This window comes from Coregonus lavaretus, assembly GCF_964263955.1.
Source record: "Coregonus lavaretus genome assembly, contig: HAP1_SCAFFOLD_376, whole genome shotgun sequence".
Lineage (NCBI taxonomy): Eukaryota > Metazoa > Chordata > Actinopteri > Salmoniformes > Salmonidae > Coregonus > Coregonus lavaretus.
The window spans coordinates 277,114-293,462 of NW_028156104.1; the positions used below are offsets into that span (position 1 = coordinate 277,114).

A 16,349-nucleotide genomic window follows, 5' to 3' on the forward strand; every position below is an offset into this window, starting at 1 on the left:
AGTGGAGGCTGGTGGGAGGAGCTATAGGAGGACGGGCTCGTTGTAATGGCTGGAATGGAATTAATGGAACGGTATTAAAACCATTGAAACCACATTTGACTCCCTTCCTTTTATTCCATTCCAGCCGTTACAACGAGTCCTCCTATAGCTCCTCCCACCAGCCTCCACTGGTGGGCGTGTGTGTGTGTGTGTCTGCTCCTGTAAATGTGTGCAGGCTAGCAGTTGTCCTCACATGGGCAGTCCCACTGCGGGCAGCACTTGTCCCCGTTGACCAGGACGGCGAAGCCGAGCAGGCCGCAGTTAGGAGGGGTGGAGTTATACAGGCAGTTCTGGGACATGTTGAATAGGACCAGCTGGCCGCTCACACAGAGGTACTTGGTACACTCATCTACGATCTCCGAATAGGGAGGCTGAGAGGGGAAAGAACAACAGTTACTACAGGAACAGACTGAACAACGTGCTATACAGTTTACTGAACGAAAACAAAGAAAAATCAAGACGTTCACGAGAGTTAAACCATGTACGAACAAGCAGTTAGAAGACTGTAGAGAGTTAGTAAACAGGGTAGTAGGCTGAGACGACTAGGGTAGTAACAATAATAATAATAATATGCCACTAAGCAGACGCTTTTATCCAAAGCGACTTACAGTCATGCGTGCATACATTTTTGTGTATGGGTGGTCCCGGGGATCGAACCCACTACCCTGGCGTTACAAGCGCCGTGCTCTACCAGCTGAGCTACAGAGGACCACTAGTAGTCTGAGACGACTGAGCCTACAGAGAGGCCTGGACTTTTCAGATAGTCACAAGGATGAGCCTACATAGAGAAGAGCTCTCGTCTAGACGGACAGAGGAGAAGAGAGGAAAGGAGAGAGGACTTGGTATACTCACAGTACACATCCTAGTTGAGGACACTGCCATGGATGTAGTAACCTCTGCCGTAGGTCCGACACGCTCTGTCGTGGTATATGGCGACACTACCGATGGTGACGTGGTTGTCTCTGATGAGGTATACGGGGACACTGGTGATAGCGATGGAGTCTTTGGTGTAGTGGTGTCTACGCTGTCCACTCTCTCTGGCTCTGTAGTGGAGGGCGGGGTGGCAGTCGGGGTCAAGGCGGGGACTGAGGAAGCTGCTGTCACCTCTGGCGTGACCTTCGGTGTGACCCCTGGAGTGGCTGCGACCTCTGTAGAGGTCAGCAGGTCAGGCGAAGGAGTCCTTGTTGTTGTTGTTGTTGTTGTGCCCCCAGTGGCTGCTGGAGTTACCCCTGTCTCTCTGGTGGTGGATGGTACTATTCCTTCTGGTGTAGTCGTGGTGGATGTGGATGGTTCTGCGGTCACTCCTGTGGGTCCTGTGGGGACCGCGGTCATGCTGGGAACGGGAACAGAAGCGGTTGTGGTTGTGCCAGTGCCGGTTGGAGCGGCGGCACCGCTGCTAACGTCTGCTGCATATTCTGTGGTTCTGGCAGTGGTGACCGGTTTGGTCGTGGTACGAGCGGTCGTGGTCGGAACAACCGCTGAGACGGTAGCTGTGCCCAGGCTAGGAGGAGCGACTGTAGGAGGACCGGGTGTGGTCGTCGCTGTCGGAACCCCCGGAACTCCCGGAGTCCTTGCGCCTACAGTTACCCTATCAGTGCTCGGTCTGGCGGTGGACCTCACCGTTGTGGCGGTTCTGGATGTCGTCATGGGAACCCTGCCTGTTGTTGTCCTGTGTGTTGTTGTCATTGGTCTGTGGGTGGTCTCGGTCGTTGAGGGGGCTGCGGTAGTGGAGACCACTTTAGAAGTAGACACCACTCTGGTAGTGACTCTCTCTGGGTGGCTAGTGGGTCTGGGGGCTGACGTGGAGGAGGCGGAGGAGGGGGTTGTGGTCACTGGACCAGACCAGGAAGAAGTTGGTTCTTGTGTAGTTGTTGTGGCAGTAGTAGAGGATACCTCCACCCTTCCTGTATCCGGAGGGACGCTAGTGGTCTCTGTTAGCGGTCGGATGGTCACCGGTCTGATGGCAGTGGTCACTGGGACACCAGGTACAGGTGTGACGGTGGTCGTATGGACACCAGGTAAAGGTGGGACAGTTGTTGTGGGGACCGTGGTGGTGAGAGGTAACGCTGGTTCCCCAGGTACACCAGGTACGGTTGGGGGTTCGGGTGTCGCAGGAGGTCTCTCCGTCCTGGAGGTTGAAACTGCGGAGGTTGAAGTCTCGGCCGGAGCTGCGGTGGTTTTGGCAGTGGTCGTCATGGTAACCGAGGTTGTTGTGGTGATGCCTGGCTCCGTAGATGTAGCAACAGGGTGAAGTGCATCAGTGGTGGTAGTGGAGATGACATGGTGTGGAGAGACCACTAGTTCTGTACTGACGTCAGGTTTCACTGGGACCTCAGGTGTGGTTACCCTCTCTGTGCTAGAGATAGGGGTAGAAGGAGTGGAGGGGATGGAGGGGGTGGAGGAGGTTTCGCTGTGGGGGGGCCTCCAAGGCTCCGTGGTCTTCAGTGTGGTGGGGGGCTGGGTCGTTACGGTCCCTACAGCCACTGGTGTTCCTGGCACGGTTGTGGTGGTCTCTGTTGGTGAAACCGGTGATACAGGTGATGTGGTTGAGGTTGTGGTTGGGACCACTGCTCCTGTTGTGGTCGAGACGGAAGGAGAGGTGAAGGTGGTCTGGGTGGACTCTGTGGTCGAGATGGAAGGAGAGATGGAGAGGGTGGTCTGGGTGGACTCTGTGGTCGTTACCACAGCCTCTGGAGGTTTGGTGGTCGTACCAGAGATTTCTGGTGGGATGGGTTGAGTTGTTGTGGTTCGTACGGTCGGGGGACCGGCAGTAGTTGTAGTGGTCAGTCTCCAGTCCACATCTTTGGTTGGGTATGCGGTTGTGGTTGTGTGTTCTGTGGTTCTCTCAGTGGTTGGAACACCGCCGGACCAGGAAGTCCTTTCAGTGTAGGCCGTAGCTGTTGTTCTCGGTTGAGATGTTGCTGTTACCGTGTCTGTGACCATCACAGGTGAGACTACAGCTGTCGTCACGGTTATACGGGTCGTTGCCAAGGGTTCCGCTGTTGCCGTGGAGACCGGTGCTCTCGTTGTTTTCTTGGTTGCTGCCGGCTGTTCTGAGGTGGGGCCGGTTGATATTGTTGTTGTCGTTAGCAGCATGGGAACAGCGGTGGTAGTCGGTAGCTCGGGAACATGAGTTGTGGATGTCCTCAGCTCTTTAGGGGAGGTGTGAGCGGTCTTCTCTGTGGTTACCGTGGAGACGAGTGGTGGTGTTGTCTCTGGGCGTATGGACGGTGTAGTTCCGAGGGTAGTGAAAGGGGTGACTGGTGAGGTTGATAATGTGGTGTGTTTTGAAGTGGGTTCTGGTGGTGGTGGTGTTGTTGTTACGGTGTGAACGGTGGAGGTCGGTGAGAGAGAGGGTACTATGGTAACGGCTGTAGTCGATACACCAGGAGGGAGGGCTTCGGTTGTTGTTGGCTCCGTTGTCTCCACAGTTACAGGTGTTGCGCTTGTCTCTGTGGGTGCACCAGGGGTGGTTATAGAGGCTGTAGTCCTGGCTGTAGTCCTGGCTGTAGTCCTAGCTGTGTCCCTGGGTGTCTCTGAGACTGTGGTTGGCCGTGGACTAGAGGTGGTTGAGACTGGAGCCACCGTGTCTCCTGGACGTGTGGTGGCCTTGGTGGTCACCCTGGTGGGGGTGACTGGTATTGCAGGCAGGGTGCTGGTCTGAGTAGGCCCCACGGTGGAGCTTATCCAGGGGCCCATGACAGTGGATGGAGGGGGGCTGGTGAATGTGGTGTCTGTAGGCCCTGGGCGTAGAGAGGGCCTGGTGGTGGAGGACGTGAGCCAGAACAAAGCTGTGATAGAGAAGGGGACCTGGCTGGTCCTCTCTGTGCTGGGGCCTACGGGGCTGAGAGTGGAGCTGGGGGCCCCGCTCGTCCTCTCTGTACTGCCTGCTGTAGTGGAGGGTAAGGCTGGAGTCTTCACTGTAGATACAACCTCCACCACCTCAGGTCTCACTGTAGTGGCCTGGGATGGAGTTGGGGGTGTTGCTGCTGCGCTGGTCCCCTCTGGAGTCGGTACGGCTGATGAAGAGGTGCTGGGTGGAACCACCTTATCAGTCACTGTGGTCGGTACCTTAGCAGAGGTGGTCAGAGCATCCAAAGCAGAAGTTGAAACAGTACGAGTGGTGGTGGTGGCTGCAGTGGTGGGGCCTGTGCCTGAAGGGGTGGTGGTGTAGGGAGGCTGAATGGAGGTGGTGGTGAGGGGGCCAGGGGGACCCGGGGTGCTGGGGGAGGGGGTGGAGCGTGCCGTGGAGAGGCCAGGGCTAGCCGGGCTGCTGGTAGTGGTGGTGGTGGTGGTGGTGGTGGTGGTTGTAGTGGTGGTGGTTGTGGTGGCTGAAGGAGTGACAGCTGCAGGTGTTGACTCAACGCTACTGACCGTAGTGATGGGCTGCACAGCAACTGGTGGCTTAATGCCTAGAGCACAAACAAAGAAACAACTGTTAGATAACCACTGCTGCTGGCCTAGGGGAGATAGAGAGGGGGAAGAGAGGGGAGAGAGAACAGGAGAGAGAGAGAGAGAGAGAGAGAGAGAGAGAGAGAGAGAGAGAGAGAGAGAGAGAGAGAGAGAGAGAGAGAGAGAGAGAGAGAGAGAGAGAGAGAGACAGAGAGAGAGACAGAGAGAGAGAGAGAGCGAGAGAGAGAGAGAGAGAGAGAGAGAGAGAGAGAGAGAGAGAGAGAGAGAGAGAGAGAGAGAGAGAGAGAGAGAGAGAGAGAGAGAGAGAGAGAGAGAGAGAGAGAGAGAGTAGCAGAAGGAGAGTGATCCATTCCTCCCCTGTGGCCAAACTTCAACCACACAGCACATGGCTCATGTTGATGGTAGACTAGAGTTGTTCAACCACACAGCTCATGGCTCATGGCTCATGTTGATGGTAGACTAGATTGTTGATCTTGATTAAACAGATGTTAGTTGTGAATATCTCAGCGTCTCAGAAATGTGATACGATACTGTAATTATCTTGTTATGTATTCAGAGATCTTGAGGTAAGCCCAATAACACGTGCACGGGGTATGTTTCATGTGACCTTTACATGTATGAGTGGGTTGTTGAGGAGAGGAGAGGAGAGGAGAGGAGAGGAGAGGAGAGGAGAGGAGAGGAGAGGAGAGGAGAGGAGAGGAGAGGAGAGGAGAGGAGAGGAGAGGAGAGGAGAGGAGAGGAGAGGAGAGGAGAGGAGAGTAGAGGAGAGGAGAGGAGAGGAGAGGAAAGCAGAGCGAGACGAGGTGAAACAAGAAAATAATCAGAAGAGAATCAGAAAAGATACTGATACTCACAGTCTTCAACATGGACACATCTCTGAGTGACCTCATCCAGCACCATGTGACCAGGACACAGAGGCAGACATCCCTCCACTCTATAGAGAAACACACAGCTCTGAAAACTACTGCCAGCAACTCTCTATACAGTAGCATCACATTTCATTTACAGTGTATAGAAACAAGGGATTCCAAAAGGGTTCTTTGACCCCATAGGAGAAACCCATAAGAGAACCCAATAGGACAGCTCCATAGGACAGCTCCATAGGACAGCTCCATAACCCTTTTAGGTCCTAGATAGCACCTTTGTTTTCTAAAAGTATAGAAACACAATTGTTGTGACAGATGGACAGATATGGAGTAGTTGTGATAAATATGATATGTACTGATATTGTCTTTGTTGATGTTGTTAGAACAAATGTATTCTATGTGAACATGTAAACCTGTCTTTTCAGTATGTCCTACAATAAAAATGTTACAAAAGAGTAATACTATTCTGAGTGATGTATTAAAATCTGTGGAAGATATCAGATTACTGCAAAACAAATATCTCAGAGTATTGTTTGTACTGTAGCCGACTGACTGACTGACTGACTGACTGGCTGGTTGGCTGACTGGCTGGCTGACTGACTGGTTGACTGACTGGCTGGCTGACTGACTGGCTGGTTGGCTGACTGGCTGGTTGGCTGACTGGCTGACTGGCTGACTGGCTGACTGGCTGGTTGGCTGACTGGCTGGTTGGCTGACTGGCTGACTGGCTGGTTGGCTGACTGGCTGGTTGGCTGACTGGCTGACTGGCTGACTGGCTGGTTGGCTGACTGGCTGGTTGGCTGACTGGCTGACTGGCTGACTGGCTGGCTGACTGACTGACTGGCTGACTGGCTGGTTGGCTGACTGGCTGGTTGGCTGACTGGCTGACTGGCTGACTGGCTGACTGGCTGACTGGCTGGTTGGCTGACTGGCTGGTTGGCTGACTGGCTGACTGGCTGACTGGCTGGTTGGCTGACTGGCTGGTTGGCTGACTGGCTGACTGGCTGACTGGCTGACTGGCTGACTGGCTGACTGGCTGGTTGGCTGACTGGCTGACTGGCTGACTGGCTGACTGGCTGGTTGGCTGACTGGCTGACTGGCTGGTTGGCTGACTGGCTGACTGGCTGACTGGCTGATTACACAATAGAGCTGGAGGCTTCACATTCACATGGTGTTAGGGAAGGTTTAGCCTCTGTCTATGATGGTGTAGTCCGCATCCCAAACGGCACCCTATCCCCTATATAGTGCACTACTTTTGACCAGAGGGCCCTGGCCTAAAGTAGTGCACTACATACAGAATAGGGTGTCATTTAGGAGGCACTCGTAGCGTCACTTTGTGCTGCCTTACTTTGGAATGGTGACACATGCCCCTCCAGAGGGGTCACTGCAGGTCCTGAAGCAGGGGCTGACACACGACTCATACCTCCACTGGCACTTAGGACCCGTAGGGGTGTCTGGACCAGGGCCTGAGGGAAAATACACACTTTACATAAAGTGTTGCACAATTGTATGGATGTGTGTGTGTGTGTGTGTGTATGTGTATGTGTATGTGTATGTGTATGTGTATGTGTATGTGTGTGTGCATATTGGTAAATGTTACAACCATCAATACTTTTCTGTTACTCTGATCCTCTGCTTCAAACCAGTAGCACACCAACAGAGTATGAAATATGGAAATAAGTATACTTGTGTTTGTGAATTTCATAGTAAAGACAGTAGAAATGAAGTGAGTTGAGTTCTAGGCAGTCTGACAGTAGATACTGCATCTTCTATAATACTATAACCATGTTTCACTGAATACAGGGGCTTGTAGTTCGACCTCCTGATCCTCCCTTCAGGTCTCCACTAGTGACAGGGGAAGAAGGGGCTATCGATCCCCCGAGGCGATCGTCTGGACTCTGCCTAACCCCCATGGACTTCTCCTGGTCGACTATCGTCTGGACTCTGCCTAACCCCTCTGGACTTCTCCTGGTCAACTATCGTCTGGACTCTGCCTAACCCCTCTGGATTTCTCCTGGTCGACTATCGTCTGGATTCTGCCTAACCCCTCTGGACCTCTCCTGGTCGACTATCGTCTGGATTCTGCCTAACCCCTCTGGACTTCTCCTGGTCGACTATCGTCTGGACTCTGCCTAACCCCTCTGGATTTCTACTGGTCGACTATTGTCTGGTCTCTGCATAACACCTCTGGATTTCTACTGGTCGACTATTGTCTGGACTCTGCCTAACCCTTCTGGACCTCTCCTGGTCAACTATTGTCTAGACTCTGCCTAATCCCTCTGGGCCTCTCCTGGTCAACTATTGTCTGGACTCTGCCTAATCCCTCTGGACCTCTCCTGGTCGACTATTGTCTGGACTCTGCCTAATCCCTCTGGACCTCTCCTGGTCGACTATTGTCTAGACTACCTAACCCCTCTGAACCTCTCCTGGTCGACTATCGTCTGGACTCTGCCTAACCTCTCTGGACCTCTCCTGTTCGACTATCGTCTGGACTCTGCCTAACCCCTCTGGACCTCTCCTGGTCAACTATCGTCTGGACTCTGCCTAACCCCTCTGGACCTCTCCTGGTCAAACAATCACCTGGACTCTGCCTAACCCCTCTGGACCTCTCCTGGTCGACTATCGTCTAGACTGCCTAATCCCTCTGAACCTCTCCTGGTTGAATATCGTCTGGACTCTGCCTAACCTCTCTGGAACTCTCCTGGTTGACTATCGCCTGGACTCTACCTAACCCCTCTGGACCTCTCCTGGTCGATTATCGTCTAGACTCTGCCTAACCCCTCTGGACCTCTCCTGGTCAACTATTGTCTAGACTCTGCCTAATCCCTCTGGACCTCTCCTGGTCGACTATCGTCTGGACTCTGCCTAACCCCTCTGGACATCTCCTGGTCGACTATCACCTGGACTCTGCCTAACCCCTCTGGACCTCTCCTGGTTGAATATCGTCTGGACTCTGCCTAAGCTCTCTGGACCTCTCCTGGTTGACTATCGCCTGGACTCTGCCTAACCCCTCTGGACCTCTCCTGGTCGACTATCGCCTGGACTCTACCTAAGCTCTCTGGACCTCTCCTGGTCGACTATCACCTGGACTCTGCCTAATCCCTCTGGACCTCTCCTTGTCGACTATCGTCTGGACTCTGCCTAACCCCTCTGGACCTCTCCTGGTCGACTATCGCCTGGACTCTGCCTAACCCCTCTGGACCTCTCCTGGTCGACTATCGCCTGGACTCTACCTAACCCCTCTGGACCTCTCCTGGTCAATTATCGTCTGGACTCTGCCTAACCCCTCTGGACCACTCCTGGTCAACTATTGTCTAGACTCTGCCTAATCCCTCTGGACCTCTCCTGGTCAACTATTGTCTGGACTCTGCCTAATCCCTCTGGACCTCTCCTGGTCGACTATTGTCTAGACTCTGCCTAATCCCTCTGGACCTCTCCTGGTCGACTATCGTCTGAACTCTGCCTAACCCCTCTGGACCTCTCCTGGTCAACTATTGTCTAGACTCTGCCTAATCCCTCTGGACCTCTCCTGGTCAACTATTGTCTAGACTCTGCCTAATCCCTCTGGACCTCTCCTGGTCAACTATTGTCTAGACTCTGCCTAATCCCTCTGTACCTCTCCTGGTCGACTATTGTCTAGACTCTGCCTAACCCCTCTGAACCTCTCCTGGTAGACTATCGTCTGGACTCTGCCTAACCCCTCTGGACCTCTCCTGGTCGACTATCACCTGGACTCTGCCTAACCTCTCTGGACCTCTCCTGGTCGACTATCGTCTGGACTCTGCCTAACCCCTCTGAACCTCTCCTGGTCGACTATTGTCTGAACTCTGCCTAACCCCTCTGAACCTCTCCTGGTCGACTATTGTCTGGACTCTGCCTAACCCTTCTGGACCTCTCCTGGTCGACTATTGTCTGGACTCTGCCTAACCCCTCTGGACCTCTCCTGGTCGACTATCACCTGGACTCTGCCTAACCCTTCTGGACCTCTCCTGGTCGACTATTGTCTGGACTCTGCCTAACCCTTCTGGACCTCTCCTGGTCAACTATTGTCTGGACTCTGCCTAACCCTTCTGGACCTCTCCTGGTCGACTATTGTCTGGACTCTGCCTAACCCTTCTGGACCTCTCCTGGTCGACTATCGTCTGGACTCTGCCTAACCCTTCTGGACCTCTCCTGGTCGACTATCGTCTGGACTCTGCCTAACCCCTCTGAACCTCTCCTGGTCGACTATTGTCTGAACTCTGCCTAACCCCTCTGAACCTCTCCTGGTCGACTATCGTCTGGACTCTGCCTAACCCTTCTGGACCTCTCCTGGGCAACTATGTCCGGCATCCACTGTTGTCAGAGAGAAACCCTATCTGCCAGCCTGTGTGGACTCTGCTATGCTCCTAAAACAAATGGCTGACATATTTTTAGCCCCAGTATTTACCCAGCCTGCATCAGGAGCAGCAGCCCAGCTGTGGAGACAGAAAGAGAGCAGGCCTCTCTAGACCTCACCAATTCTAACCATACATTTGGACCTGAACTATGATTCACAAATCACTCTACCAGATTATGAACAGAAATACTCCCCAAATGGTGAAGTTGTTATTTAGTTAAAATAAAAACCACCCCTGCCTAGTATCTAACCACCCCCTCTCTGTTCTCCCTTCCCCCCAGTTGATGACTCCAACCCTGGGCATTAGCCAGGGCAAAGCCCCTTCTCTGGAAGCAGTATACTGGAATGGCTGGCCGGTCTTTGTTTTGGAACAGCCGTGGGCCTGGGGGGCCCTGGTCTGGGGGGCCCTGGTCTGGGTGGGCCCTGGCCTGGGGGGCCCTGGTCTGGGGGGCCCTGGTCTGGGGGGCCCTGGCCTGGGGGGCCCTGGTCTGGGGGGCCCTGGACTAGGGGGCCCTGGTCTGGGGAGCCCTAACACGCCGCCCTTCCACCCCTCCATCTCTCCACATCTCAACATGTCTGTGATTAAAGGCACACATCAGCCACTCACCACTCGCCACTGACAAAATCTGTCATTCTGTTCCGAGGTGGGAGTGTGCCGGGCGACAGCTGCAGGGGCTTGCCATTACAGTGCAATGCAAAACATGGCTGCCCGCACAAAGAGCCCATTAACGGGCTAAATGGGTGTTTTTACAAACCGAGGCGTACGCACGCTGGTGGAGCCATGGTTAGAGGGGGTTGTGGGGGTTGGAAGGGTGGAGGGGCTGCAGCAGGGGGTTAGACCAGGGGGTTAGTAGCCTAAACTCCAAAGTGAAAGTCTTTGTCTCTGGACCTCAGCTGTCAGCCATCTCTGATACATACAGTAAGTATTGGGTTGCATTGGGGGACACGAGCATAACATGGCAAACACTCCAAGAGCTGGACCAAAAGATAGAAGACCATAAGAAGACCATTAGATGGTCACAAGTGTCTGTTTTAAGTACTCATATCAAAATACACGGTATGTATCGGTCTGAGTAAATGTAATCACCTTTGAGAAGAAAACCTTTAACTTTACCTTTACATAGCTCTTCCTTTCCCTTCCCATGTAACCTTCCCAGACCTCCCATCCATCCCACATACCTGTCAGTTTGAAGAGCGTGGCTTTGCGGAATCCGTCGGTGTGTTTGTACTTCATGAGGTGAACCCAGGACAGCATGAAGTGGAGGAAGAATCCCGGCCTGGCGAAAGCCTCCAGAGAATCATAACCCTGGATCCAGGTGTCACGGTGAAGCGTGAAGGTAGCCGCGTCCCAGAATTCTTCACTCTCCTTCCACTTGGTCAGCGTAAGATGGCCGCTGCTGTCCACTGCCAGGAAGTAGTTCGGTCGGTCGGACGCCTCGAACGACACCAGGGACGTGTCTAGTGGATAAGTTGATCACCAATTTAGGAACCTCAACATCAAGGGTATTTTCTGGTTAAATAAAGGTTAAATAAACAATTTGAGCTCTTTACACCTGGGTGACATGTACAGTATGTGACCCAGGTCAGGCTAGCACGTTAGTGGTCAGATAACTGTAGAACACTAGGCTAGCTAAAACAGGCTAGGCTAGCTAACACTGCTGGCAGGCTGAATAGCCATCACTACAGTCTGACTAGCCATCACTACAGACTGACTAGCCATCACTAAAGCCTGACTAGCCATCAGTACAGCCTGACTAGCCATCACTACAGCCTGACCAGCCATCACTACAGCCTGACTAGCCATCACTACAGCCTGACTAGCCATCAGTACAGCCTGACTAGCCATCTCTAAAGCCTGACTAGCCATCACTACAGCCTGACTAGCCATCACTACAGCTGGACTAGCCATCAGTCCAGCTTGACTAGCCATCACTACAGCTTGACTAGCCATCACTACAGCCTGACTAGCCATCAGTCCAGCTTGACTAGCCATCACTACAGCCTAACTAGCCATCACTACAGCTGGACTAGCCATCAGTCCAGCTTGACTAGCCATCACTACAGACTGACTAGCCATCAGTCCAGCTTGACTAGCCATCACTACAGACTGACTAGCCATCACTAAAGCCTGACTAGCCATCAGTCCAGCTTGACTAGCCATCACTAAAGCCTGACTAGCCATCAGTCCAGCTTGACTAGCCATCACTAAAGCCTGACTAGCCATCACTACAGCCTGACTAGCCATCACTAAAGCCTGACTAGCCATCAGTACAGCCTGACTAGCCATCAGTACAGCCTGACTAGCCATCAGTACAGACTGACTAGCCATCAGTACAGCCTGACCAGCCATCACTACAGCATGATCAGTGACTGAGACTCAGGTTGCTGTATTTGCATTTGGGAAGCTGATCCTCGGTCGGTCTTCCTTCCAGAGTCAACGTGAGGGCATCTCTACAATCACTGTTTTCACTGGGAAAAGAGCCTCGCTCCAAACACAGTCCAAACAGTGAAGGACGACTTGTCTTATTGACATTAGTAGGGCCTATCAACAAAGGGAACTAAGGGGATTCAGAATAGCAGGACAGGAAGACTTCATTATACCAGTGGATAGGGACTGGATGACTTCATTATACCAGTGGATAGGGACTGGGAGGCTTCATTATACCAGTGGATAGGGACTGGATGACTTCATTAAACCAGTGGAAAGGGACTGGAAGACTTCATTAGACCATTGGATAGGGACTGGAAGACTTCATTAGACCATTGGATAGGGACTGGATGACTTCATTAGACCAGTGGATCGTGACTGGAAGACTTCATTAGACCAGAGGATAGGGACTGGGAGGCTTCATTAGACCAGTGGATAGGGACTGGAAGACTTCATTAGACCAGTGGATAGGGACTGGAAGGTTTTTAATGAATGGACCTTGGAGTAGGAGGAAGGCTAGGAATGCAGAGTGTTAGAAAGTGTTATGAATGTAGTGAAAATGATGATGGACATGGACATTAGACTGATGTGACGTTGCTCTGCTTCCTCTGTGTTGCTCACCGTGTGGACGTGCTCTGCTGAGCCCAGGGGTCATCATGAAGAGGGACAGGAGACCAGCCGCAGTAGGGTTTCCTAACGTAGGGAACACTGTCCCACCGGACCTGTTGGCTGCCAGCACCGTGTCGCTCTCCCTGTAGGTCACCAGCCTGTAGGGGCCTTTACCCAGAACTACAAGACAGAGGAGAAGGAACACTGTTATGAGGAATCCCTTCGCTGTTTTGGCTGACGTCTACGATGGGCTCCAGATCTGTGCAGACACTGCGCCCCCATGTGGTTTAGCAATGAAATGCCTTACAAAATGTATCACGATGAAATGTTTGCAGCGAATTCTAAGGACAATGCACAACGAACTTCCAAGGTTCAGTCATTGATATGATTCTATGGAAATCAAACACCGTCTTGGAGAAATTTGATTTGATGACAAATAGGAGGACTTTGAGATAAGATTATGTATGTACCTTTGTTGTAGTATTCACAATCGTAGGCTGCAAATACAAACAGAAAGAGTCGTTAGTGGAATTAAATAATAAACTGTCCAAAAGTAGTTAATTACATATGAAAACAGAGTGCCATTTCAGATGGTCCCACAAACTCCAATACCACCCATTCAACGGGTAGTGTGCCCAGTGCCTGCCCGTTGGCCACTCATTTCCCGCTCGTAGCCCCAGACTTACGGCAGATCGACGGGGATCTCCAGTCCACGGTGACACCCTGGTGACAGCATCGGTGGGCGTAGGCTGCTACGCTGGTACAGAAACACTCACAGTCCCCACCACGACTACAGCCACACGTATCAGACAGACAGTTCATATAGAACCATGTCACATCCACCTGGACAGGAGGAGACAGGAAGGAAACTGTGATCTACTAGGTGTAGCGATACGGTTGTAACAGCCTAACACAACCAACAGCCTAACACAACAAACTGCCTAACACAACAAACTGCCTAACACAACCAACAGCCTAACACAACAAACTGCCTAACACAACACACTGCCTAATACAACAAACTGCCTAACACAACACACTGCCTAACACAACAAACTGCCTAACACAACACACTGCCTAACACAACAAACTGCCTAACACAACAAACTGCCTAACACAACACACTGCCTAACACAACAAACTGCCTAATACAACACACTGCCTAATACAACAAACTGCCTAACACAACCAACTGCCTAATACAACAAACTGCCTAATACAACCAACTGCCTAATACAACACACTGCCTAATACAACAAACTGCCTAACACAACAAACTGCCTAACACAACACACTGCCTAATACAACAAACTGCCTAATACAACAAACTGCCTAACACAACAAACTGCCTAACACAACAAACTGCCTAACACAACACACTGCCTAATACAACAAACTGCCTAACACAACACACTGCCTAACACAACACACTGCCTAACACAACACACTGCCTAATACAACACACTGCCTAACACAACACACTGCCTAACACAACAAACTGCCTAATACAACAAACTGCCTAACACAACAAACTGCCTAATACAACAAACTGCCTAATACAACAAACTGCCTAACACAACACACTGCCTAACACAACAAAGGTTATCTGATGAGCTCTTGATTTGGCTCAAGATCATCTCAAAATTCATTTTAATGACAGAATAACATAGAAACATAGAACAACAACAGTGATTATAAACACAACTGAAGTAAGATAGTAAGTATGTGGAGAAGAGACAGTACAGGAGACCAGCTGAGAGAAGGTAGGGGTTATGTAATGTGGAGACAGGACAGGAGACCAGCTGAGAGAGGGTAGGGGTTATGTAATGTGGAGATAGGACAGGAGACCAGCTGAGAGAGGGTAGGGGTTATGTAATGTGGAGATAGGACAGGACAGGAGACCAGCTGAGAGAGGGTAGGGGTTATGTAATGTGGAGAAGAGACAGGACAGGAGACCAGCTGAGAGAGGGTATGGGTTATGTAATGTGGAGATAGGACAGGAGACCAGCTGAGAGAGGGTAGGGGTTATGTAATGTGGAGACAGGACAGGAGACCAGCTGAGAGAGGGTAGGGGTTATGTAATGTGGAGATAGGACAGGAGACCAGCTGAGAGAGGGTAGGGGTTATGTAATGTGGAGATAGGACAGGACAGGAGACCAGCTGAGAGAGGGTAGGGGTTATGTAATGTGGAGATAGGACAGGACAGGAGACCAGCTGAGAGAGGGTAGGGGTTATGTAATGTGGAGATAGGACAGGACAGGAGACCAGCTGAGAGAAGGTAGGGGTTATGTAATGTGGAGACAGGACAGGAGACCAGCTGAGAGAGGGTAGGGGTTATGTAATGTGGAGAAGAGACAGGACAGGAGACCAGCTGAGAGAGGGTAGGGGTTATGTAATGTGGAAAAGAGACAGGACAGGAGACCAGCTGAGAGAGGGTAGGGGTTATGTAATGTGGAGATAGGACAGGAGACCAGCTGAGAGAGGGTAGGGGTTATGTAATGTGGAGAAGAGATAGGACAGGAGACCAGCTGAGAGAGGGTAGGGGTTATGTAATGTGGAGATAGGACAGGAGACCAGCTGAGAGAGGGTAGGGATTATGTAATGTGGAGATAGGACAGGAGACCAGCTGAGAGAGGGTAGGGATTATGTAATGTGGAGAAGAGACAGGACAGGAGACCAGCTGAGAGAGGGTAGGGGTTATGTAATGTGGAGATAGGACAGGAGACCAGCTGAGAGAGGGTAGGGATTATGTAATGTGGAGAAGAGACAGGACAGGAGACCAGCTGAGAGAGGGTAGGGGTTATGTAATGTGGAGATAGGACAGGACAGGAGACCAGCTGAGAGAGGGTAGGGGTTATGTAATGTGGAAAAGAGACAGGACAGGAGACCAGCTGAGAGAGGGTAGGGGTTATGTAATGTGGAGATAGGACAGGAGACCAGCTGAGAGAGGGTAGGGGTTATGTAATGTGGAGAAGAGACAGGACAGGAGACCAGCTGAGAGAGGGTAGGGGTTATGTAATGTGGAGACAGGACAGGAGACCAGCTGAGAGAGGGTAGGGGTTATGTAATGTGGAGATAGGACAGGACAGGAGACCAGCTGAGAGAGGGTAGGGGTTATGTAATGTGGAGATAGGACAGGAGACCAGCTGAGAGAGGGTAGGGGTTATGTAATGTGGAGAAGAGACAGGACAGGAGACCAGCTGAGAGAAGGTAGGGGTTCTGTAATGTGGAGATAGGACAGGACAGGAGACCAGCTGAGAGAGGGTAAGGGTTATGTAATGTGGAGAAGAGACAGGAGACCAGCTGAGAGAGGGTAGGGGTTATGTAATGTGGAGATAGGACAGGACAGGAGACCAGCTGAGAGAGGGTAGGGGTTATGTAATGTGGAGAAGAGACAGGACAGGAGACCAGCTGAGAGAGAGTAGGGGTTATGTAATGTGGAGATAGGACAGGACAGGAGACCAGCTGAGAGAAGGTAGGGGTTATGTAATGTGGAGATAGGACAGGAGACCAGCTGAGAGAGGGTAGGGGTTATGTAATGTGGAGAAGAGACAGGAGACCAGCTGAGAGAGGGTAGGGGTTATGTAATGTGGAGATAGGACAGGAGACCAGCTGA

At 51.8% G+C, this 16,349-nt stretch overlaps 1 protein-coding gene across 1 annotated transcript in view; it reads right to left on the minus strand.

The window, feature by feature from the left end:
• Positions 1–16,349, minus strand: part of otog (otogelin) — a gene marked incomplete at both ends in the record, with an annotated part of 99,321 nt that overhangs the window by 34,472 nt on the left and 48,500 nt on the right. The window contains 9 exons of the mRNA XM_084200822.1: positions 233–410; positions 892–4,218; positions 4,414–4,451; positions 5,307–5,386; positions 6,667–6,784; positions 10,876–11,154; positions 12,746–12,913; positions 13,204–13,230; positions 13,420–13,576. Coding sequence (XP_084056948.1) covers positions 233–410; positions 892–4,218; positions 4,414–4,451; positions 5,307–5,386; positions 6,667–6,784; positions 10,876–11,154; positions 12,746–12,913; positions 13,204–13,230; positions 13,420–13,576 — 4,372 coding nt within the window. The remainder of the gene's footprint in view (positions 1–232; positions 411–891; positions 4,219–4,413; positions 4,452–5,306; positions 5,387–6,666; positions 6,785–10,875; positions 11,155–12,745; positions 12,914–13,203; positions 13,231–13,419; positions 13,577–16,349) is intronic.